This window comes from Trichomycterus rosablanca, chromosome 6, assembly GCF_030014385.1.
Source record: "Trichomycterus rosablanca isolate fTriRos1 chromosome 6, fTriRos1.hap1, whole genome shotgun sequence".
Lineage (NCBI taxonomy): Eukaryota > Metazoa > Chordata > Actinopteri > Siluriformes > Trichomycteridae > Trichomycterus > Trichomycterus rosablanca.
Window position 1 is genome coordinate 38094207 of NC_085993.1, and position 24159 is coordinate 38118365.

The 24159-nt window shown below is 38.1% G+C and overlaps 1 protein-coding gene across 5 annotated transcripts in view; it reads left to right on the forward strand.

Moving 5' to 3' along the window:
• The window catches only part of rbfox2 (RNA binding fox-1 homolog 2), an 80161-nt gene that overhangs the window by 46726 nt on the left and 9276 nt on the right, over positions 1-24159 (forward strand). For 4 of the 5 annotated variants that reach the window (XM_062997795.1, XM_062997796.1, XM_062997798.1 and 1 more), the window contains 7 exons: positions 1296-1502; positions 5083-5250; positions 6370-6423; positions 7244-7336; positions 20841-20928; positions 21546-21605; positions 21978-22128. In XM_062997795.1, coding sequence (XP_062853865.1) covers positions 1296-1502; positions 5083-5250; positions 6370-6423; positions 7244-7336; positions 20841-20928; positions 21546-21605; positions 21978-22128 — 821 coding nt within the window. The remainder of the gene's footprint in view (positions 1-1295; positions 1503-5082; positions 5251-6369; positions 6424-7243; positions 7337-20840; positions 20929-21545; positions 21606-21977; positions 22129-24159) is intronic. The other variant, XM_062997797.1, reaches the window with a different exon arrangement.

The following is a 24159-nucleotide window of genomic DNA, read 5'->3' on the forward strand; positions in this document are numbered from 1 at the left end:
CCTTGAGCTTTAATGCTCATGAAAGAAACCCTGCTCATTTACATTTTCAGCATTTAGCAGACGCACAATTGAGGGTTAAGGGGCTTGCTCAGGGGCCCAACAGTGGCAACATGGCGGTGGTGGGGCTTGAACTGGCAACCTTGTGATTACTAGTCCAGTACCTTAACCACTAAGTTATCATTTCAAAATCAGCACCTTAAAGCTCAACCTGTTACAGCTCTACATCAAAAGCTTGCACATGTGGCTTTCCTCTGACCATTCAGACAAATTTTCCTGACCTTGGCAGAGAGTCCACTGTTCCATATACTTTGTACTTGTTTGTACAGAAGATCTTTGGATCTAAATTGCTTACAAATGAGATCTGCATCGAGCAATTCCAAATTTTTTCATCATCTTGTTTGTGGCTTTGTCTCATGTTAAGTCAAACTAGTGACAAGGCTTAGATAAGTCAGGTTACAAAAATAAATAACACTCTTCTACAACGAGGGTTCTTCAAAAAGTTTCCACACTTTTTAAAACTGTATTTATTAAGAAGTTCAAAAACAAATTAATCACTTTTCTACAGTCACCTTCCAAATGCATTTTTCCCAGCATTGTACCAACTTTTTAATGCCATCGACATAAATGTTATTGGTTGAGTGCATAGCCACTGATGCACCGCTGCTTTCACATCATCATCGCATGAAAATCTTCTTTCCCTTAAAGCTTATTTGAGCGTCCAAAAAGGTGGAAATCAGATGGCGCTAAATCCGGACTATAAGCTCTCACTCAGTCTCTCAGACACGACCAATTACTCCTCTCACCCTCAAATATAAAAGTGCGGAAATTTTTTGAAGATCCCTCGTATATTAACGGCATTACTAAACTGAGCCAATAAAATCCATTTCATGAGGCTTAATTTTTTGTATACATTTGATCCAATGGAAACATGAATCTGGAGATGAGACATGGTTCGACACAACATTAATATTTCGTAAGACCCAGAAATACATTTGGCTTTCACTGACTAACTCGGAGTGGGAGAAAATGCACTCATCTAATCTCTAATGATTGTGAAAAAGCATCTCAGTGTCTCTGCCTTTGATGTTGTATTACTCTCACCCTGCTTTTTCTCTCACTACTCCATCGCTTCATTTAAGCAAGCTCAGATGTTCGCTTTCCATTTCCTATACCCCCCTCCCTCAACCCCCATCCTTCACCTCCTATCTTTGTCTTTTTTACACGACTGCGTGGAGTCCGGCCAGTCAGTCAATTAACGGCACACACTCTCTTTGTTTTTCTTGCTCTTCTCTCAGGGTTCACAGGAGGCGATGGGGGCTCAGGATGGCCTCGTCCCCCCTCCGTACTCATCCTTCCCCCCTCCGCCACCACCTCCGCCTCAGAACGGTCTGCCGCTGGACTACGGAGGCAGCAGTATTTACCCGGCAGGGGGGCAGGGACAAGTAGAGGCGACAGCGGGGATCAGCAACCCCCCCTCAACTCAGAGCACTCTCAACACACAAGTGAGTTATCACATGCACTCGCAGCATATGGTGAAGTGGGGGGCTGTTTGCATAGCTGCCCCATTTGGAGAACGATTGGTCTTTTTGTACCTGGTGGAGTATGATGGGTTTTCAGTGACACCCGTAGAGTTGGCACAGATAATAAAGATGTTCGTGTTTTAACAGGTTTGAGAAGGCTAGTTTATACTCCAGTAGAAGTATTTAGGGGCTGCCTAAAGCTTAAAGCATTTAGAGTTTATTAGGATAAGGCAGGTAATAACATGGCAACAGTAATAAAGCTAGAAGTGCACGTTTGGGGTTACCTAATTTAAACTAAAATGCTAACACCCTGTTACGAATACAGTCCTCTCTGTTGATACTTAAATGTCTGCTGAACTGAAGAAACCTTAAAATTAATCCCTAAACACTGACCACACTAGAAACTCTGAACAGATATTCATACAGTGACCTGAGATTAAAAATTAAGTGCCAAAATAAAATAACATTGTGAATATTAATGTTTTGTTACATACAGACTATTATATCCTAACTGCTGAAAACATAGTAAAAGATTAGATCCACCTGTAATTAACCAGTACGTTTTAATCTGCTAGCTATAAACGCGTTGCTGCGTTTCACTGATGCATTCTACTAATCCAAACAACAACGAAAAATGCTATGGATTAATCTCAGCTCTGCCATCCGGCTGGGCTGGGCGGCCACATGAACAACGATTGGCTGTTGTCCAGGGTGGGACGAGCCAGACCAGGGTTCCTCATAACTGGTGCAGTTAAGACCTCTGCTGGCTGGAGTTGGGGAATAATGCTGATCAGGGTGTGGCTCTCCGTGCACAAGGCTGATCCGCATATGAATTCTCGAGACGGTTGCAGGTGAAAAGATGCAGTCGGTAGTGTTCACGTGTCAGAGTTGTGAAGCTCCTCAGTCAGCAGTGGAGGATTGTATCGGTAGAGGTGAAGCGTAACGCAATCAGGGTCATTAGATACGACTAGAAAATCTGACAAAAAAAATAAGAAAAAAATGCTATGAATTTATCTTATCTGGGGCACTTTGGTGGCACAGTGGTCTATTATGCTAGGCCATTATCGCTGAGGTCTGGGTTTGAATCTCAGGTGTGCTTTCGGCCGACCATGCTTCTATACAGACGTGATGGGCGAAATACTGCAATAGCTTGACCTGCCTTGCTTAAAGTGTTTCCTGCTGAACCCGGACCTGCCTTGACCTAGACCAGGATACAGCAGTTGATGAGAATAAAATAAAGCTCCACCACTGCCAAGTTGCTGCTGTTGGGCTCTTGAGCAAGGCCCTTAACACTCAATTGCTCAGAATGTATACCGTCACACTACTGTAAGTCGCTTTGGATAAAGGCGTGTGCTAAATGCTGAAAGTGTAAATGTAAAAGTTATTTTTAATCAGACTTATGCCGGACTGGTGACACACTTATTGGACATGCTGTGTAGTGCCCAGTTTGATGAATAACCACTTATCATTCAGTTCAGAAGAAAGCATCTACCAGACTTAACTTTGTATTAATTTTTACTGCCTGGTTTAAATTGAACAATGAAATCTATAGAGATCAAACAGTATTGATTGTGTCTCTGGCAATGCATTGTTTACAAAGATTGATTCATACAGAGAAGTGTACGTGCATATTTTATTGTCCATTAGGGATATTGGATTGTTACAGACGGTGATCCTTACATTCATTCTTTCTTTATTGATCCTGTTAAAGTAACTACATCATTATAGATGGAGACACACACAGTAATTTAAAATCAAGCAGCGAATACTGGTAAAACATTACCCACAATTCTTCACAAGTACACATTATTAGGTGCCGTTATTTATCACATTTAACTGTTCTAGTTTCTGTTTATTCTAAACCATTCATTTTATACTTTTTAAAATGAGTCCTTTACATTGAGTTGACCTTTAAATGTTAGATAACAGGATACCTGCACCCAAAGCTCTTTTTGACTTGGACTTGAATTGTTATAAAATGATCAGCAGGACAGTCTTGCTTATATTACATACACTGATCAGCCATAACATTAAAACCACCTCATTGTTTCTACACTCTATGTAGCACTATGTAGTTCTACAATTACTGACTGTAGTCCATCTGTTTCTCTACATACCTTTTTAACCTGCTTTCACACTGTTCTTCAATGGTCAGGACCCCCACAGGACAACTACAGAGCAGGTATTGTTTAGAGGTGGTGGATCATTCTCAGCACTGCAGTGACACTGACATGGTGGTGGTGTGTTAGTGTGTGTTGTGCTGGTATGAGTGGATCAAACACAGCAGCTCTGCTGAAGTTTTTAAATACTGTGTCCACTCACTGTCCACTCTATTAGACACTCGTACCTAGTTGGTCCACCTTGTAGATGTAAAGTCAGAGACGATCGCTCATCTATTGCTGCTGTTTGAGTTGGTCATCTTCTAGTGGTTACAGGATGCTGCCCACGGGGTGCTGTTGGCTGGATATTTTTGTTTGGTGGACTATTCTCAGTCCAGCAGTGACAGTGAGGTGTTTAAAAACTCCATCAGTGCTGCTGTGTCTTATTCACTCATACCAGCACAACACACACTAACACACCACCACCATGTCAGTGTCACTGCAGTGCTGAGAATGATCCACTACCTAAATAATACCGGTCCTGTGGGGGTCCTGACCATTAAAGAACAGCATGAAAGGGGGCTAACAAAGCATGCAGAGAAACAGATGGAATACAGTCAGTAATTGTAGAACTACAAAGTGCAAAGTGGAGCTGATAAAATGGACATTAGAGTGTAGACGCAAGGAGCTGGTGTTAATGTTATGGCTGATCAGTGTAAATAATCAGATTTAGAATCAGACTTTTTAAATGAGCACAAATTAAAATGCATGGAAGTGTCTTGGTTCGGCTTAAAGTGCACTCTTGCAAGATTTGTTGGCAGGGCTGCAGAATTCAGCATAACTGTGCTAAACTCGTAAACTCCCGTCTTAGGGTGTTGAACACAATACATGCCTTGCTGATTTGCTGTATGTTTGTATAGTATACTTAGCTCAGTGCTGCTGGAAATATTATTTTAATATTTTAACGTATGTAAATAAAGTAACCTTTTAACTTATTAATGCTAATCAGTTAATCAACTTTTAATGAATTTATCAACAATACAAATTAAAACAGTTAATGTGAAAACAGCTAATAAACAAAGTCCTGGTTTAGTTTATTAGCCAGTAAATTAAATTTAGCCTGACATTATCAAAGTATCTGTAGCACACTGATAATGGCAATGTTGGTAACAGATTTAGAGATTTTTTTAGTGTGCATAGTATACTATTTCAAACAGCCATTGTCTTTCTAGAAAGGTCATTTGAAGGGGTTCTTTACAGTTACCCAGAAATTAAAATCATCTAGATGGCCGCTGGTCAGTCTTTTCTACGAATAAAATAATAGTACTTCATCATTGACATCATGTAACGTCGCACATCAATAGTGCGAAATGTGTTCCCTGACACTCTTATTCCCAGAGTACTAATTTATTTTTTACCAGTCAGCAAGATAACACCAGTACCCTGATCTCTCTCTCCTGCAGCAGCTATCAGACGGCTCCCCCCAGACCGAGCAGCAGTGCGTATCTGGTGGAGGTTCAGGGCTTTCTGGAACCGAAGACTCCTCAGACAGCAAGCTGACCCCAAAACGTCTCCACGTCTCCAACATCCCTTTCCGTTTCCGAGACCCCGACCTGCGCCAGATGTTCGGGGTACAAGCCTTTTCTATTCCTTCTCCTTCTCATGTACAAGCTTTTGTTTGAGGGCGAGCTGGACATTTTGGTGCAGTAAACAGTACTGAAAGGACAAAGAGCAGTGTAAATGTGGGAAATGTTGAACAACACTGTCCCCTTGTGGTGGACATGTTTTAGAGTAATTTCTTTAACCCGATCTCTATTTTATTTTGTTAATACAGCATTGTCGTTCTCCCTGTTCCCAAACAGTTATGAATACTCATAACTGTTCAGAGCCGTGGTTATTACAGTAAACTAAAACTACATAAACATAATAACAGAATAATTACAAATAATAATAAAATAGATACACTTCTACAAATACACCGGGCATAACATTATGACCACCTTCCTAATATTGTGTTGGTCCCCCTTTTGCTGCCAAAACAGCCCTGCAACTGTGATGCACTGTGTATTCTGACACCTTTCTATCAGAACCAGCATTAACTTATTCAGCAATCTGAGCTACAGTAGCTCGTCTGTTGGATCAGACCACACGGGCCAGCCTTCGCTCTGCACGTGCATCACTGAGCCTTGGCCGCCCATGACCCTGTGGCCGGTTTACCACTGTTCCTTCCTTGGGCCACTTCTGATAGATACTGACCACTGCAGACCGGGAACACCCCACAAGAGCTGCAGTTTTGGAGATGCTCTGACTGAGTCGTCTAGCCATCATAATTTGGCCCTCGTCAAACTCACTGAAATCCTTATGCTTGACCATTTTTCCTGCTTCTAACACATCAACTTTGAGGATAAAATGTTCACTTGCTGCCTAATATAGCCCACCCGCTAACAAGTGCCGTGATGAAGATATAATCAGTGTTATTCACTTCACCTGTCAGTGGTCATTATGTTATGCCTGATTGGTGTATGCAAATGTTGTATACTTGTTTTAGTTTTTGACCTGCAATATTCGCATGATTTAAGTTTTATGCTGCCTTTGTGTGCCACTGTGGCATTGTTTTGACAACCTTATGTAACGTCACAACATTTAATTCCGTCCAGAGTCTTTTTTTTTTTTTTTTGGCCAGTATTTTGTATTGATGATGAGATGTTGTAATTAATTTGCAAATTAATTTTGGAAATTGTTCTGTGCAGCAATTCGGGAAGATCCTGGATGTCGAGATCATTTTCAATGAGAGAGGCTCTAAGGTACGTAAACCTACACATCATTATAACATATCATTCCCATGTGTGCGGAACGGTGGCTAAGTGGGTAGCACTGTCGCCTCACAGCAAGAAGGTCCTGGGTTTGATCCCCAGGTGGGGCGGTCCGGGTCCTTTCTGTGTGGAGTTTTCATGTTCTCCCTGTTTTCGTATGGGTTTCCTCTGGGTGCTCCGGTTTCCTCCCACAGTCCAAAGACATGCAAGGTGAGGTGAATTGGAGATACTAAATTGTCCATGACTGTGTTGGATATAACCTTGTGAACTGATGAACCTTGTGTAATGAGTAACTACTGTTCCTGTCATAAATGTAACCAAAAGTGTAAAACATGATGTTAAAATCCCAATAAACAAACAAACATTCATTTGCCCAGTTTGATCTTGCTGAACCTATTGAACCCTCATCTTCACTATTTTTAAGATAGTTGTGAGCTTGTGCCAATGTATTACCCTCATGATGTGAAGACATTTCTACATGTGTGCTGTATCCTAACCATTTATTTGAAATGATAGTTTAAATAAGATCAACAATGGCTTTAAAATGAGTAAAGAAGACCAAAGTCTTGTGAAAGATTGGCGTTTGTCAGGTCAGGGTATTTCTGCCTTGTGGCCAGTGATGTTAAACCGGACTCACCATGTCCCTGACCAGAGAAACGGTTGATTTGAATAAAATGAAATAAATCCCATTTCAGTTCAGCTCTATAAGGCATGTAAGTTGTTTTTATGCCGCTGTCCCAATGAATGCTTTTGAAAATGATCTCATGAGAGTTGACGTCCCTGTCTAATTGATGTCCTTGTCATTCCTCAGGGGTTCGGCTTCGTGACTTTTGAGAACAGCTCAGACGCAGAGAAGGCCCGGGAGAGACTACACGGGACGATAGTGGAGGGCAGGAAGATTGAAGTGAGTTTTATCTTTATTTTTATATTGGTTATGGACTGCTGCACTGGGAATGTGTTCTGCTCCTGATCCTTCACTTTTGCTGTATGCATGTGTGTGTGGTGTGTGTGTGTGTGTGTGTGCGCGCGCTTCTGTCTGAATGAATGGGTGAAGCATGTCTGAAGTGTGTGGCATGTTAAGGATCCAGAAATGGACTGCATGGCAGAATCAGTTTATGTTTATATGCGTATATATGTTGGGTCTTGCCTGCTGGGTTTGGTCCACTGTTGCTGGGCTGATGATATCCGTTATAACAAGTGGATGCAGACATGTGCTGAGTGTCCTGTCAGAAATAATATACGACCTTGTGTGTTTTACTGCTTTTATGCAAATAAAAGCCATAAAAGTAACCCCCAACAAAGCTGTTTTAAATATCTGTTATTAATATAATATTTAATATTTTTTCCTGTTAAATTCTGTTTGGTTGATTTTCTAAGTAAAGCTAAGATGTCTCTTTTTATAGGGAATTAAATAAGAATAATTTAATCTTTAAACTGCATATATATATATATAATTATAAATATTGTTATTCTTTTATTATTAATGTTAATAATATAATTTTATTTTTATTATTTGTATTATTATTAATACTATTATTATTAGTTTTTTGAAAAAAATAAAATAAAATTAAATGTTCTTTTTTATTGTAATTATGGATATTAAAAATGAATCTAACATTACATTATTCTACAAGTCATTGTTCAAATAATGCTGTCTGTTAAAAATGTAATTTAAATGTATTTCCAACAGCTGACCGTGATCTCTTTCACTGAAACAGCCAATAGTGAAGTAGAGTGCATAGTGAAGCGTGCTAAAATGAGACCCACTCTTGTCTAAATTATAATCGACAACATTATGCACTAAAATGCATAGAAGGTTAATATACTGACTGCATCTCTATTCTTTAATTGGCAGGTTTTGTTTGTGTTTAACATAACATGTTACCGGAATTGTTGAATGTAAGAATTGTTGACATGAAACTCTTGTTCTTTATATGTTGATTGTTTGTCGGTTATAGTTAACTGTCAACATATAATGGTCGGTTAGCATTTAAATGAAATAAAAACAGTATAAAGTCGAGACTGCTGTGGCGTGTTTGCACCAAAAATGTCTATAACTTACTATGCACTTTATCACAGACTGGACTGACCAGTGAAGAGCTTCAATAATTTTTTGCTAGTTTTAACTTTCAGTTCAATTTAATTTTGTGTTTGTATGATTTGTGTAAATCCTATTTATTTAAAGTATCCTCCAGGCCACCCAAAGAGGATGGGTCCCTGCTGAGTTTGGTTCCTCTAAAGGTTTCTTCCTGTAATTTTAAGGGAGTTTTTCCTTGCCACTGTCGCCCTATATAAATAAATTTGACTTGACTATAAAAATAGAAAAAATATTATTCCTAAAGTTAGCTCAGTACACAACAGTTAGCATAAAATTCCATATTAAAGATTGTGCCCTGTGATCCTTGGGTGGGTTGCAAGCCAAAAAATGGGTTGCAGAGATAAATAATAATAATTAAATCAACAAATTCTTACAGGCACAAACATGAAATAACCTTGTACACAAATGCCCCCTTGTGGATGTTTTATGTTACATATTGTGAACTACAGTGGGACCAGATTGCCACCATGTTCATTAATGAAGTATATTTCGTTTTGTGTTTCGTTTAAATGCATTATTTGTGTTGCCTGGGTTGCGGTAAAAATCATGGACAAAATGTGGGTCACTTGAAAAAAGTTGAAAAACCCTGGCATAGAGAACTTACTTTCAGAAAAACATGGATTTGATTGGGGGTATCCAGACATGTACACAATGCTGTGTACTTTTAAAGTTACTACAATAGTTTCTAGTCATTATTATCAGCATGTGTCTGCTTCCACTGTTAGCTTTGTGTTTTCCTCAGTGCACATGAGCATGTTGATGAATGTTACTCACATTTCCTGATTCTCCTTCTCCCTGTTATTTATCACGGCACGCTGCTGCTGTGTACATTTTTGGAATTTCAGCTGTGCTATCCGTGAATGTGTAGATTTGACGTAGATTTTTAGTAGTGTATCAGTAATGTAAATGTGTGTCTTTTTCCTTTAAACTAGCGGTATATGTCACTGAGTCTTAAGCCCATAATTGTACCATGTGATTCAGATTTCTGTCGATTGTGGCTGGCAGTGCCATAACGCTGGTTGTTGTTTTTTTTTCTGCTTATTTTTGACTGATTCTTTCATGGAATTTTAAGGGGGTTGGTTGTTCGTCTCTTGCTTGATGTATGTGTGTGTAATTTTATCTCTTGTCTGAATACCGCATGTACAGTACACTGTGTTTGTGTGTGGGGGAAAATTTATTCCTTACTATCCTTTCCATAGATTGTTGGGTTGATCACATGACATCAGCACTTTAAGAAGTTTATCATTATGTTTTTGTTAAATTTATGAATCTTTTTCCACCAGAATGTTCTGCATGGTGTATTGTTTTCCGAGGCTTTGTGTAGTCTGTATCGGGGCACTAGGAGAGGAATTTAAAGTGACGTTGGCTGATTTATTTTGTTGTTTGTCTTTACAATTGGGGGACTTGGTTTTAAGTGCATGATGCCTGGAGTATTTTTTTCTAGCTTCTTGTAGTGGCTGCTTTTGTTGGCTGTAGCTGGCATGAGTTTCAGACACTCTCCCCTTTTCCGGGTCTTTCTTTACCCATCATACCCTTTTCACACAGCTCACAGGGAGAGGACATGCTCGTGCCAGAGCTGGGTTTTGATTTTGCATGACTTTCGGCTGATTGTGCCAGTAGAGATTTAGACGTTATCTTGACCAGAACACCCATTCCATAAAAATCACCAGGTCACCTTTGGTTCTTATAGTTGGCATGTTCTTTAATTTAACATTGCATTCTTTCCTGTTCTTCTGTTCATGGTTCTGTATGTGTGTATATATAATATATAATATTCTTCATTAATTTGGGAGAATGTGTGGTGAAGGGGTTGAAGAGAGAGAATTAGAACACTTCTTCTGTCCGTTCTCTTTTTCTTTATTTTCTTTTTTTTCTTTTCGCTTTAGCTGTGACTTCATCACTTCCCAATTCTTCTATTTTTTTAGTCTGTCTGTCTCCACTTATCTTTAAATGAATCCCTTTCTTTAAATGACATAATTTGCTGGCGCATCAGGACGACTCCATTGCTCATTAAAAACGTCCTTTAGATGCATCCCTTACTGTCTAACCAGGTCCACCAACAGATGTATTAGACCTCTTTTACCCTGATACAGTGCCAGGACTCTGTATGTAGTCAAGGATTCAAACATTACAAAATCACAGTAAAGAATTATCCAACTTTAGTTCTCTTACATACACAGATCAGCCATAACATTAAAACCACCTCCTTGTTTCTACACTTACTGTCCATTTAATCAGTTTCACTTACCATATAGAAGCACTTTGTAGTTCTACAATTATTGACTGTAGTCCATCTGTTTCTCTGCATGCTTTGTTAGCCCCCTTTCATGCTGTTCTTTAATGGTCAGGACTCCCCCAGGACCACCACAGAGCAGGTATTATTTAGGTGGTGGATGATTCTAAGCACTGCAGTGACACTGACAATGGTGGTGGTGTGTTAGTGTGTGTTGTGCTGGTATGAGTGGATCAGACACAGCAGCGCTGCTGGAGTTTTCAAATACTGTGTCCACTCACTGTCCACTCTATTAGACACTCCTACCTAGTTGGTCCACCTTGTAGATGTAAAGTCAGAGACGATCGCTCATCTATTGCTGCTGTTTGAGTTGGTCATCTTCTAGACCTTCATCAGTGGTTACAGGACGCTGCCCACGGGGCGCTGTTGGCTGGATATTTTTGTTTGGTGGACTATTCTCAGTCCAGCAGTGACAGTGAGGTGTTTAAAAACTCCATCAGTGCTGCTGTATCTGATCCACTCATACCAGCAGAACACACACTAACACACCACCACCATGTCATTGTCACTGCAGTGCTGAGAATGATCCACCACCTAAATAATACCTGCTCTGTGGGGGTCCTGATCATTAAAGAACAGTATAAAAGGGGGGCTTACAAGGCATGCAGAGAAACAGATGGACTACAGTCAGTAATTGTAGAACTACAAAGTGCTCCTATTTGGTAAGTGGAGCTGATAAAATGGACAGTGAGTGTAGAAACAAGGAGGTGGTTGATCGGTGTAATGTGGTGTTTGCAAAAAGTAAGCACTGCTGGTTGTTGATTTGGTAAAAAATTGAGAAATATGTATTAATATGGTGAAAAAGTGTTAAAAACTATAACAACTCACCTTATTTTGTGATGCCTACTAGTAAAAATTTAATTGCTGCTTTGTTGTATTGTTATTTTAGTATTTTGTATAATAGCTACTACCACCACTAGTGTCATAGTAAAGCACAGTTAAATATAGGGGTGATGGAAAAAATTATATTTTGATGCTTTGGGGTAGCTAAGCAATCTAGAGCAGCGATCCCCTTTTTTGCACCACGGGCTGGTTTCTTATAAGATACAATTTTACGGACCGGCAGTGCAGGGGGATTTAAAATAGATAAACAATACTACTCACAAAACACTGGGAACCCTGAGCTTTTTTTGCTGCAATTAAATGCTCCCACCTAGAGGTGATAGGACAAAATAACACCCGAAGTGTGTTGGAAATGGAAGCAGTGTTGTCATTGCTTTTGTAGCGATCTCTAATTATTTGTTCTTTCTGTGCAGCCTGGTAACAATGATGCGCACAAACCAGTACTGCTCCATGGCACAATGGTTGGCGACCACTGATATAGAGCATTGGTTTGAATGTACAAGTCTCTCAACAAAATCAAATTGTCCTTTGTTGCCTAAACTGTACTGTTCTTGCCAGCTGAGAAGAATGGAACAGTTCCAGAAGGGCCCTGTCTCCTTGTCAGTGGAAAAGAGCTAACTGTAAATCCATTAGCGGGTTTCTCTAAATCAGTTTCCGAGTAGAGGTTGCTGTGTTCATGCATTTACAATATGCATTAATATCAAATCAATAAGCTATTTAGCTTTGTTAGCTCTTTACAGACCTCATACGATTCCATCCTTTAATCCATTCTAATGCTTAGCTTTTATTTCTTACCCTCCCTCTTCTAAAACTGTAGACTTTGCCCGCCCCAATAGTTACCTTCCACCTAAATTTATGTTTTATTCTCTCTCTCTCTAACCTGGTTGTTCTTTATTGTTATATTAAGTATTATTTTTCTTTTACCCATTAGCTACTCTGTTCATGTTTTCTTTATCCTATAATTTTTTTCTTTCTGTTACCCTGACGACTTCTGTGTTGTTATTGTTATTGTTGTCAGTCTCCACGGTAACCGCTCGCGTGTCGTCATGCCGTTTCCCGGCACATGGTAAGTGTGTGTATGTACGGCTTCATTCCTGATCCACCCCACAATCAACACCCCACCTACCCCATACACACACCCCTCCACCACCTGCTACACCCATATGATCTTTTTTCTGTGGATTTTAACCAGATCTGACACTAGTGAGCCAGGTCACACATTGCAGCTAGGTCTGCTTTATATTACTGTACGCGTAGGCGTGCAATGCCAGGCGGATATGTGATTTGTTTGGAGGGGTAAAAGGCAGCTTGGAATAGTCACTCTTTGAGTCAGATGTACTCTCTTCCCCCACCTTTACAGTGATTGGTTTGTAAAGGTAAAGTGGATTCAGAATTTTTTGCTCAATTTATTTTGTAGATATAAATTTAAATTTATATAATTATTTATTACCCATCAGTCTGCACTTAATCACCCAAATTCCTAATTCACAAAAGTATTCAGACCCTTCATTCAATATGTTAAACAAGCTGAAAATCATTAATACATCTCTACAAGCTTTGCACACTGGATTTAGGCAGTTTATCCCATACTTCATGCCATCTTGTCCAATAGAGGTTATTCAGAGACTTGCCCTGAAGCTGCTTCATTGTTGTTTTGACTGTATGATTTGTATCATTTGTCACAGAAAAGCAACACCATGGCATGAAGCTGCCACCATCCTATTTCATTGTACGTAAGCACTGCGAAAAACAACTAACTACAATAAATAAATATTTGATTGTACAGTATTAGTAGGCTGATGTTCAGTGCCTGTTTTCCACCACAGATTTGATCTTTTACTTATCAGTGACTTCTGTCCTTCAACTGTCCCATGAAGGTCCAATTTATGTATCTATTATGTATTTTAAGTACTGCAGAGATGGTTGTCCATCCAACAGGCTCTCATCTCTGGAGTGTCGCAATGAATGGTCTGAATACTTTTGTGAATAAGAAATTTCAGTATTCGGTTTAAATGTTGGAAAATTAATTATTAATTAAGTGTTGATTAATGGGTAAAATGGCTTTATATTTATATAAATTTATATTTATATGTGCATTAGTGTACAAACAATGAAGGGTGAAATATCTTTTGAAGCCATTGTATGTAAACAAGATTTGGTAATGCTAAGACAAACTAATTAAGCTCACATATAACCAAGTTAATACTCACTAGTTTTACTATATTGGATTACTAACAGTAGTGTAGTGCTATGTGTTAAGAAGACTGTATAAAACACTTTTAGTATTGATTATTTTTGGTATTTAGGTGGTTGTTTCTTTTAGAATGTGTTTAGAATTTGTCACAAATTGTGCATTTTCTCTCAGTACCTATGCCTGTTAATTACTTACCCAGTTGCTCTGATTGACAGCTAAGAATCTCCTACTAATAAACAATAAATACTATTTTTGGATCTGCTCTTGGATACAATTGTAATAATACATTTTTAAAACATAAATATCTGTCTTTAGACTTTAAACTTCTAAATAACACAGTCTGAGCTTTGGATGATAGTTTTTTACCAATATTTGTATTGATATTTTTATTTTAATATGATTAAACTGATGGACAAATTATTCTATGAATGTTCAGCACTTGGTTCACAGTAAGTCTGAAAACTGGATTAGAATTTACTATTACAAGACAGGATTAACGGAATATACCAATTAAAGAATAGAAATGCAGTCAGTATATTAAAGCTTTTTCTGGTGAAATAATTGTAAGGTGATAAGCAGAATAGTACCTTAACCTGGGACATAATAATATTGACATTATTTATTGCACATGCAGCCAGACTCCACAGAAGAAAAAACAGCTTCTCTGTACGGTTAGAATGGTTTAAGTGAGTAATTTATGATTTGATGATGTAATTGCTCCTGTAAGATTTGAATTATGTAAACTCATGTTTTTCAGTTGCACTGTGCATAATACAATTTAACACCTGTCACATGCGCTCTAAGGCAGCGGTCCTCAACCTTTTTTGCACCACAGACTGGTTTTATATAAGATATAATTTCATGGACCAGCGTGGGTGGGAGAATTTAACTCTCAAATGATGGAAAATTAGCTTTTTTTGCTGCAACGAGACGCTGCTCCCATCTAGGGGTGATAAGAGACAATAACACCTGAAATGTTTTGGAAATAAAAGCAGTGAAAACTGCTTTTCTAGCGGTCTCTAATTATTTATTCTTTCTGTGCGGCCCGTTAATGAATGACCCACAGACCGGTACCGGTCCGCGACCCGGTGGTTGGGGACCACTGCTCTAAGAATGAAGACAATGAAGGTGATTCACAAAGTGTAAGATCTGTAGCTTGGCTCTATAATTAATTTAAACCCCTTTCAATGACTTGAAATGATTTTTTTAAGCCGACAGCATTAATCAAACCATTTGTCAAACTTATTTGTCAATTAATCTATTAATCATGTACATTCAAAGTATGAATATATAAAAAAGTAAATGCAAGACATATGATATTATTAATATGTAATGTAGCTCTTAAATAGCGCCACTATTAAAATGTAACTGATTTCCAGCTGTACTGGTGAAAAGGTTTCATGATGATTTCAGTAGAGACTCTGTGGGAGTCCTGCCAGTGTGTATTCCACACTGTTAGCAGCTTCAGATGTTAGCTGCCACACTACATCTTGCTGTGATGTTTAATTAAATAGAAAAAAAAACATATCAAACTGAAAAATCGTGACTGAAGTATGAGCATGTCTTGTGTATTGACCTGCTGAGTACCACAGGCTACTGACAAAAAGATCTCCACCCTCCTGTATTCCTCCCTCCATCTCCTTTCCTCCCTTTTTCTCCATTTCCTCATTTCTTTCGTCTCTCATCACTACTAACACGTAATCACCTTCCCCCCACACTGATTAGATTCTTCCACTCAGTCCTTTAATCCATCCATCCATCCATGCATCCATGTGACTAGAAACTGTCAGTCCTAATGAGCTCTACACATCAACAGCTCTGTTCAATCCCCAAAGAGATGTTTTACCCATTGCATCATCCATCCGAACGCCTCTGCGCACCAAGGAACCTGTCAGGATATTGATTATTGTGTAGGAAGAGAGTACCCCTCCCTTTCTCTTGCTCGCTTTCTCTCTTTCTATATCTCTGTCCTACACATACACACACGCACATACACACACACACACACACAGATGGGTGACAGATTTATACAAAAACAACATTTAAAAGAGCTGCTTGATGTTCCTCATCTTTTCCTTTTGTTTTTTTGATGATTGTTGTGGTAAATACAATGTCAGTTCAATGTGCTTTTCTGTCCTGTAGATAAGGGCGTTTCCTTCTGAAAAATACCACATGTCAAGACTTTCCATTTTATCCATCAGGTAATTAGTCAGAATGACTTTGTATTGATTTGATTTGCAGTGACCCACTCCTCTAAAGAGACACTGAAGATGAATATATGGGGTGACAGAAGCGAGCCCAAATCCATTCATCTTTAGTATCAGAAGTAGGCTGGGATACATCTAAACAGTGTGCCAATACCACTCACTTTCTCAGTTTCTCCTAAAGGCTAATCCACATGTGGGCAGGTTTTAAAAGGAGAACTCTCTCTTCTTAGGTCCCTGCCTTCATGCATCATCCCGACCAACAGCATGACCAAACTGTCAAATTTTCTCTCTGTAGAAGAAACAATGGTGTACCTTATTTTTTCTAAAGAGAGAACCCAGCCCAAACCCATTCATCTTTAGTATTAGAAGCAGGCTGGAATACATCTCAACAGGGAACCAACATCATTCACTTTTTTTAGTCACTCTTAAAGACTAATCCACATGTGGGCATGTTTTTTGGAAGGAGAAATGTCTATTCTTAGGTCCCTGCCTTCATGCATCATCACGACCAACAGCACGACCAAACTGTCAAATTTTCTCTCTGTAGAAGAAAGAATGGTGGACCTCATTCTTTCCTTGAGTTTTTTGATGATTGTTGTGGTAAATACAACCTGTCAGTTCAATGAGCTCTTCTGCTCTGTAGATAAGGGTGTTTCCTTCTGAAGAACACCACTTACATCAAGACTTTCCATTTTATCCATCAGGTAATTAGTCAGAATGACTTTTTATTGATTTAATTTGCAGTGACTCACTCCTCTAAAGAGAGAACCAGCCCAGCCTCATAAATTCATCTTCAGTGTCTAAGACAGACGCGAGCCCAAACCCATTCATCTTTAGTATCAGAAGCAGTCTGGATACATCTAAACAGGGTCTCAATACTATTCACTTTCTCAGTCACTCTTAAAGGCTAATCCACATGTGGGCATGTTTTTAAACTGAGAACGCTCAATTCTTAGGTCCCTGCCTTCATGCATCATCACGACCAAACTGTCAAATTTTCTTTCTATAGAAGAAACAATGGTGTACCTCATTTTGTCCTTTGGTTTTTTAATGATTGTTGTGTTAAATACAATCTATCAGTTCAATGAGCTCTTCTGCTCTGTAGATAAGGGCGTTTCCTTCTGAAAAACACTACTTACATTAGGACTTTTCACTATGTCCATCAGGTAATTAGTCAGAATGACTTTGTATTGATTTGATTTGCAGTGACCCACGCCTCTAAAGAGAGAACCAGCCCAGCCCCATATATTCATCTTCAGTGTCTAAGACAGAAGCCCAAACCCATTCATCTTTAGTATCAGAAGTAGGCTGGAATACCTCTAAACAGGGTGTCAAAACCATCACTTTCTCAGTTTCTCCTAAGGACTGTCTGTTCTTAGGTCCTGGGCTCCATGCATCATCCACAGCAAGACTGAACCATCAGATTTCCTTTCTGTAGAAGAAAGAATGGTGTTTTTTTTTTTTATTTGATTTAGTTTTTTGATGATTGTTGTGGTGATCACAATCTCTATGTTTAATGAGCTCTTCTGCTCTGTAGATACCCTTATCAGAAGCAGGCTGGAATACATCTAGACAGGGTGTTAATACCATTCACTTTCAGTCACTCCTAAAGGCTAATCCACATGTGGGCATGGTTTTAAAACTCTCTATTCTTAGGTCCCTGGCTTTATGCATCATCCAGAGCATGACCAAACTGTCATATTTTGTTCTACTTTTTGTAGAAGTCACATGGCCAGGTCTATAATGTTCTCCTGGTTGACATCATACATATCTTCTCCCGCTGATGGTTATATGAATCATCCTTCACCATATTCTCCACAGGACTTTTTGCTCACCTCTGTAGACCAGCAACTCAAGATTGTTCTGTTTTGTTTAGCATTTATATGCATGTCAGAAAACTTGGGAAACTGTAGGATGTTACTTTTTTAAATGCAATTGTAGAATTGTATAAGTTTGTCACCCATCTACATTTGAAGTCAAAATTATATATACACTTGAGGGGCAGCATGATTGGAATACAATCCAGCACATCTTGCTTTTATAGTGGTGCAGTAACATTAAACTTCTTTGATAGCTATTAAAAATGAAAATAAACATGTTTGTTTGGCTTGTTTTGTTATAAAGTAGTGTTTGAATCATTACGTCTCTACAGAAACCACTGAAGACATACTGCCAAGACCTACATGTCCATTAAAAGTGTATGTACATTTTTGAATTCAACTGTAAAAAATACACAATTACACACAGACAATAACATGCAGTGTGTGAAATTGTCTCTCAGGAGATATTGCACCCCTTATATTTGAAGTTTTTTTTTTGGCTGTGGCTAAAACTTAAGAGCTTGTGTTTTTTATATCATGTATGTTTGATTTTTGTGAGTGTGTGTGTGTGTGTGGGTGGGGGGTTTGATGGTGTTTTGGTCTTTAGTGTGAGATGCCTGCCAGTGTTTGAAAATCATGATTTGATTTGTTGTGTCATGTGGCATATGCATTTCTGTTTTTCTCTCTTCCTGTCTTTCTCGCTCGCCCCTTTTCACTATTTTTTTCTAATAAGAACCAATCACAAGCTAACTTTTAATGAAAATGATGATTTTTTTTATTCTCTTAATTATTGCAACGTTTTCTATTTGAGTTTCTTACAATTGTGTGGTTTATTTATGTTGAATGTGCACTGGCTCTCTTTTCTTTCCTGCATCTTTTTTCCCTCCTTGCATATCCTCTTTTTCTCTTTGTATGAAGCGATATGAAAGGGGCAAGGTCTGGGCTGCGACCTGTTTTTGATCGGTCCGTATGTTGCATCCGATGCTTGCTGGTTGGCTGGTGTATGCTCATATACAGAACTATTATTGGCTGAATGTGACTGCGCTGAATGGTGTGAACACTTGATCTCATCACGTTCGAATCTTCTGCTTGTTCTCGTTTCTCTCTTCTCTCCCATTTTAGAGAAGTTATGCACAGTTTGTTTCTTTGCTTTGATACGATTTATTTCTGGGTTTGTACGTTTGTTTTATCTGTGTTGGATGAGAACTAGGATGCGTTAGTGCATGAACTGAATATTTTTGTGCAATATAAGGGAATATCATTGAGCTCACAATTTCTGTTTTAAAGAAGCAGCTTAGTGATTAATCAAATGTACACAATTTTACATTTACCTTAACAAGAGTCGATTACAAGTCCATTTTTGGTGTCCAGTGTTTGCTTTATGTTTTAACTGAAGCTACTAGGCTAATGCAATAGAATAGAAATCAGGGTCATGTAAAATCGTTTTTGTTTTTACATACATGTATGTGTGTGTGTATGTGTGTGTGTATATATATATATATATATATATATATATATACTGTATATACATAATAGAATTTCTTTAAATGAGATTTTTAGACAATTAAAGTGACATACAAATCGTGTAGCAGATAATTCCACCCACTCAAGTTGTATTACTTAGAATTACTGACGACTCCTTTTAGCCTACAGTAATAGCTCTTTTATTTGCTTCTGCACAGAGCTAATAAACCATCAGCTTAAAAACGTATGGTTTGGCTATTTTGTCATTCTAAAAAACGCACCATTAATAAAGCAATGTCTTGTTTGAACCAAAAATCTATATCAGGGGTGCCCATACTTTGAGCATTTAAAAAAAGCTTTGAAGCTTTTTTAAATGCACTTCAGTTGCCTATATTCATATTCAGCGTTACAGGGAAAACAACTGAAAAATCCCACTAACCTTATTCTGATGATTTGCACTGAATGGTGTCAGCCAGGTTTATGTAGTCTGGACGATAGCTGCTGATACCAATTCTCAATCAGGCTTCCAAGTGTTTATCAATACGGGTGGACCGATATTTCGACTTAATTATTTTTATGTGGGAAAAGGCTGATTCTCACAAGTAGGTCGATCCAAAATATGCTGTCAAATATGTGGCACGTTTATGTTTGGATACTTTTCCACAGCCAGCAAGTTCCAAAATTATCCAGCAGAGGTCCTTAACTTCATATGAATGTCAAATTTTAGGGTTAAAATTTCATCTTCATGATCGTATGGGTCCACGTCAAACAACGACGCAGGTTCTGAAGCCAGCACATCAGCTTTAGCTGTATCACCAAATGGAAAGCACATGAATGTTGCAATCGGATCAAGCACACTAAAATCTCAAAAGTGCTGTTCAAAGTCTGCAATCACGTTCTGGCTACTGATGAATGAAAACTTTCTAGATGAACAGTGCTTTAGGCGGGCTGAGGCGTAGTGATGGTAACAAACAACAAATTAAAGAACCAGTGGCCACATTTCATGTCAATCACTTTGACCTGTTTGAACGAGGCACGATCTACCAGCGTGCATTTATTGGGCACCCCTGCTCTATATGTATTTATTTATTTATCATTTATACATAAAAATACCTGTTGCAAAAATCCAGTAAAAATGCTGTACACCAAAAATGTTTTTTGACATAAATTGTAGATGAAAAAATTTCTAATATTTGATTATTATTTTCCTTACCACCAGCCCTGACACCACAGTATAATAATGTATAATTTACACTTTATAAATTACACTTTGTCATGTGCCCAGGATTATTTAGTTTTATTTTCTAAAGTAATCCACTAGCATCATTTCTAGCCCAAGAATTTCAGTCTGAACTGTGTGAGATCACAATGAAACACATTTACTATTTAAAAAAAAAAAAAATTAAGGATAAATCAGTGTCAGTCATGCTGATGAATCTGAATCAGAATGGTTGTACTGAACTATTTCTCTCCTTTTTTGCATGGCCAGGTAAACAACGCTACAGCTCGAGTCATGACCAATAAGAAGCTGGTCAGTCCATATGCTAACGGAGAAGGACTCAACGCTCTACCTTATGGTAAACTGCATTAATGTCAATATACAAAATAATATGCAATACCAACAGCACCCATCATTTCTAACGAGTATAAGAAAGTCTTACTGATTTAGTTTGTTGACCGTAGCTGCTTTGTTTTATAGCTTATATTTATTACTTTCTGAACAAAAATTTTGTGACATGTTTGCTACATGAAGTAAATAATGTCCTACAAATTGTATTTTTTTTTATTTATTTATTTGCATGTTATGGGTTCTTTATAGTTGCAGCTTTAAAAGCCATGTGAGCCAGACACTTACTCAGCACACACACACGATTTTCTGGCTACATCATTAACTGCATCCGATGTGCTACTTAATGTAGAACTGTACCATTTATAATGCACTTATTAGACTATTAAGTATAATAGTGTAATTTGAAATACAGCCCTTTGCTTTTATGTAACTACTGACATCAAAGGGCAAAATCAGATTATGTAATCCATACCGTGTCTGCTTCCACCGCAGTAATTTGTTCCCACATACTGTACCTTTAAACCAAAATCTGTCTGGTCTCTTAAGACCTTTGATATACAATTTCATTTTAGCCATTGTGATTTCTAAAAGCAAGATGTTTCGTGTCTCTCCCCTTATTCCCAGTAGCTGGGTGGAAGCTGAGCCCCATGGTTGGAGCAATGTATGGACCGGAGCTTTACGCAGGTAAGGGACTGGTTATGTGCTATTCTGTTACATGTGTTATAAACTAGGCAATGTTACAACATGCTACTAATATATCTAATAGTGGAGAGACAATGTGTCTAGCGCATGTGTCTAGTGTCTAGCCCCCTTGTGGAGGCTTTACGTTACATCTTATGCCATCCTTTTTATTAATTAAGTATATTTCGTTTTGTACTGTTTAAGTTGCCTGGGTTGTGGTAAAAATAAAAAAATTTAAAAAAAACCCTGGTCTAGCACATTATATTTTACTGCAGTGTGAAAACTCCTTGTACATATATGTTTTTACAGATTTACACAGAACATACCTACCTGCATTAATACACTTATGAATAAGCAGTGCTCCTCTTTTTTTAGTTCCAGGGTTCCCGTACCCTACAGTGGCGGCAGCGGCAGCAGCCACTACAGCCGCTACTATTAGGGGCGCTCACCTGCGGGGTCGAGGTCGTCCAGTGTATGGTGCTGTACGTGCAGCCATTCCACAACCCACCATTCAAGCATATCCAGGGTAAGACACACACACACACACACACACACACACACACACACACACACACACACACACACACACACACACACACACACACATACATGTACATTTACTATAGATTTGTATTGAAGAGCAACAAGGTTACAATGTTTGTCTTACTGTGTAATATTGGTGTTTTAGATTTATATTAGAATTGTAACCATTTAAAATAACTGTCATTTTGTAATACACTTACAGCACAGTTTAGTCATATTTGTTATAATTTTCTTGTCATTTATGGCCTTTAATTAGTCTCATTTGCTGCAAAAAAGCTATTTTACAGCTTACCACTAAAAATAGTAGTAATACAAGACCAAATATTAGCAATAAAACAATAGTTCTGCAGGTCCAGCAATAGAAATCCACCTTAAGTATTAAAACTAATTAAAGAAAATGTGATACAACCTTTTTTGTTATTTCCTTTGCTTATAAAGTGACTCTTAATCCTTATGAAATAATATAACTGTGCTTCACCTTTCATGGTTAATGTAACATGAATGCATAGTGCATAGAGCTACTGCTGATGTTCGTTCTGTCTGTGGTAGTATAACATTATAGGCTCATTAATAGCTCAATGCATTGGAAAGCACAATATTTTTGGATGCATTTAAAAAAAAAAAAGAAAAGAAAGAAAAACGCATTAGACATTGTAAGGCTGTGCATTACAAAAAATGTTTAAAGATTATAGTTAAAGGGCTTTCATATTTTACACACACTTGCACTTTGATTCCTGCATGTTGCATGTGATTTTGGGGTGTTGTGCTTTTAGAAATTTAAGCCAAATGGTGATTGTATGTGTGTGATTTAAACTTGTCACTGAAGTAATATAAAAAAAAATGCCATTTTTAGTAATAGTATCTTGATTAATTTTTTTCAAAAGTACTAAGACTGTAAAACAAAGGCCACCAATTTCTGAAATATAATTAAAGCAGATTTATGGACAATGTATGCAAATATAAACACATTGCTAACTGAACCACAAGGGTGGATCTTAAGCATTTCTAGCTAAAATGTGTATTTGACCAGGTCCTAGGATTAAACCAATATTCCAAAATATTACTGCAACTTTAAATCCTTGACATGGCTCAAAATAAATAAGCAACCACACACCTGAAAACATACCTCAACTGCTTTCTAAAAATCAGGGGAAAATATCCCGCTAACTTGGATATATACACCCATGGAACAAAAACAAAAAATTTGAGTCACAGCAGCAATAACAACCTACCAAAACAAGAGCAAAGTAAACTTACCTCTTCTCAGCTCTGTCCTCACAGCGGAAGCATATGCTATACTTGTGGCTTTGGAATATGCAGAGTCAACTCATAAACACAATACTTTAATATCCACCAACTCCAGATGTGTCTTTAAGACATTTGAACACCCCACAATAATCAAAATATTAAGAATACTCAATAAACTCTTGGACGAAAAGTACAATATAAGGTTTTGCTGGATGCCAGGACGTAAGGGAATAAATGGAAATGGAAAAAGCAGGAAAAAGAACTGAGGAAGTAACTGAGCAGAAAACTGTTAACCCAAAAATACCACCAATGGACACCAAACCTGTAGTCAATGAGTACATCAGAGACAAATGGCAGCTCAAATGGGACACTCAACCAATAAACTGTAGGAGATACACTAACTACTAGGGGGGAAAAACACCACTGAATATGCATTGAACAAGTAGTTTACACAAGGCATAGGGGTGGCATGGTGTCTTAGTGTCTCACAGCCTAAAGGTCCTGGGTTTGATTCCCAGATGGAGAGGTCCAGGTCCTTTCTGTGTGGAGTCTGCATGTTCTCCCCGTCAGGTTAATTGGAGATACAAAATTGTCCATGACTGTGTTAAATTAAGATTAAACTTGTGAACTGATGAATCTTGTGTAATGAGTAACTACTGTTTCTGTCATGGATGTGACCGAAAGGTGTAAAACATGACATTAAAATCCTAATAAATAAATAAAAATAGATGTAGAATTGGCCACTCCAGACTGACACATGAACACC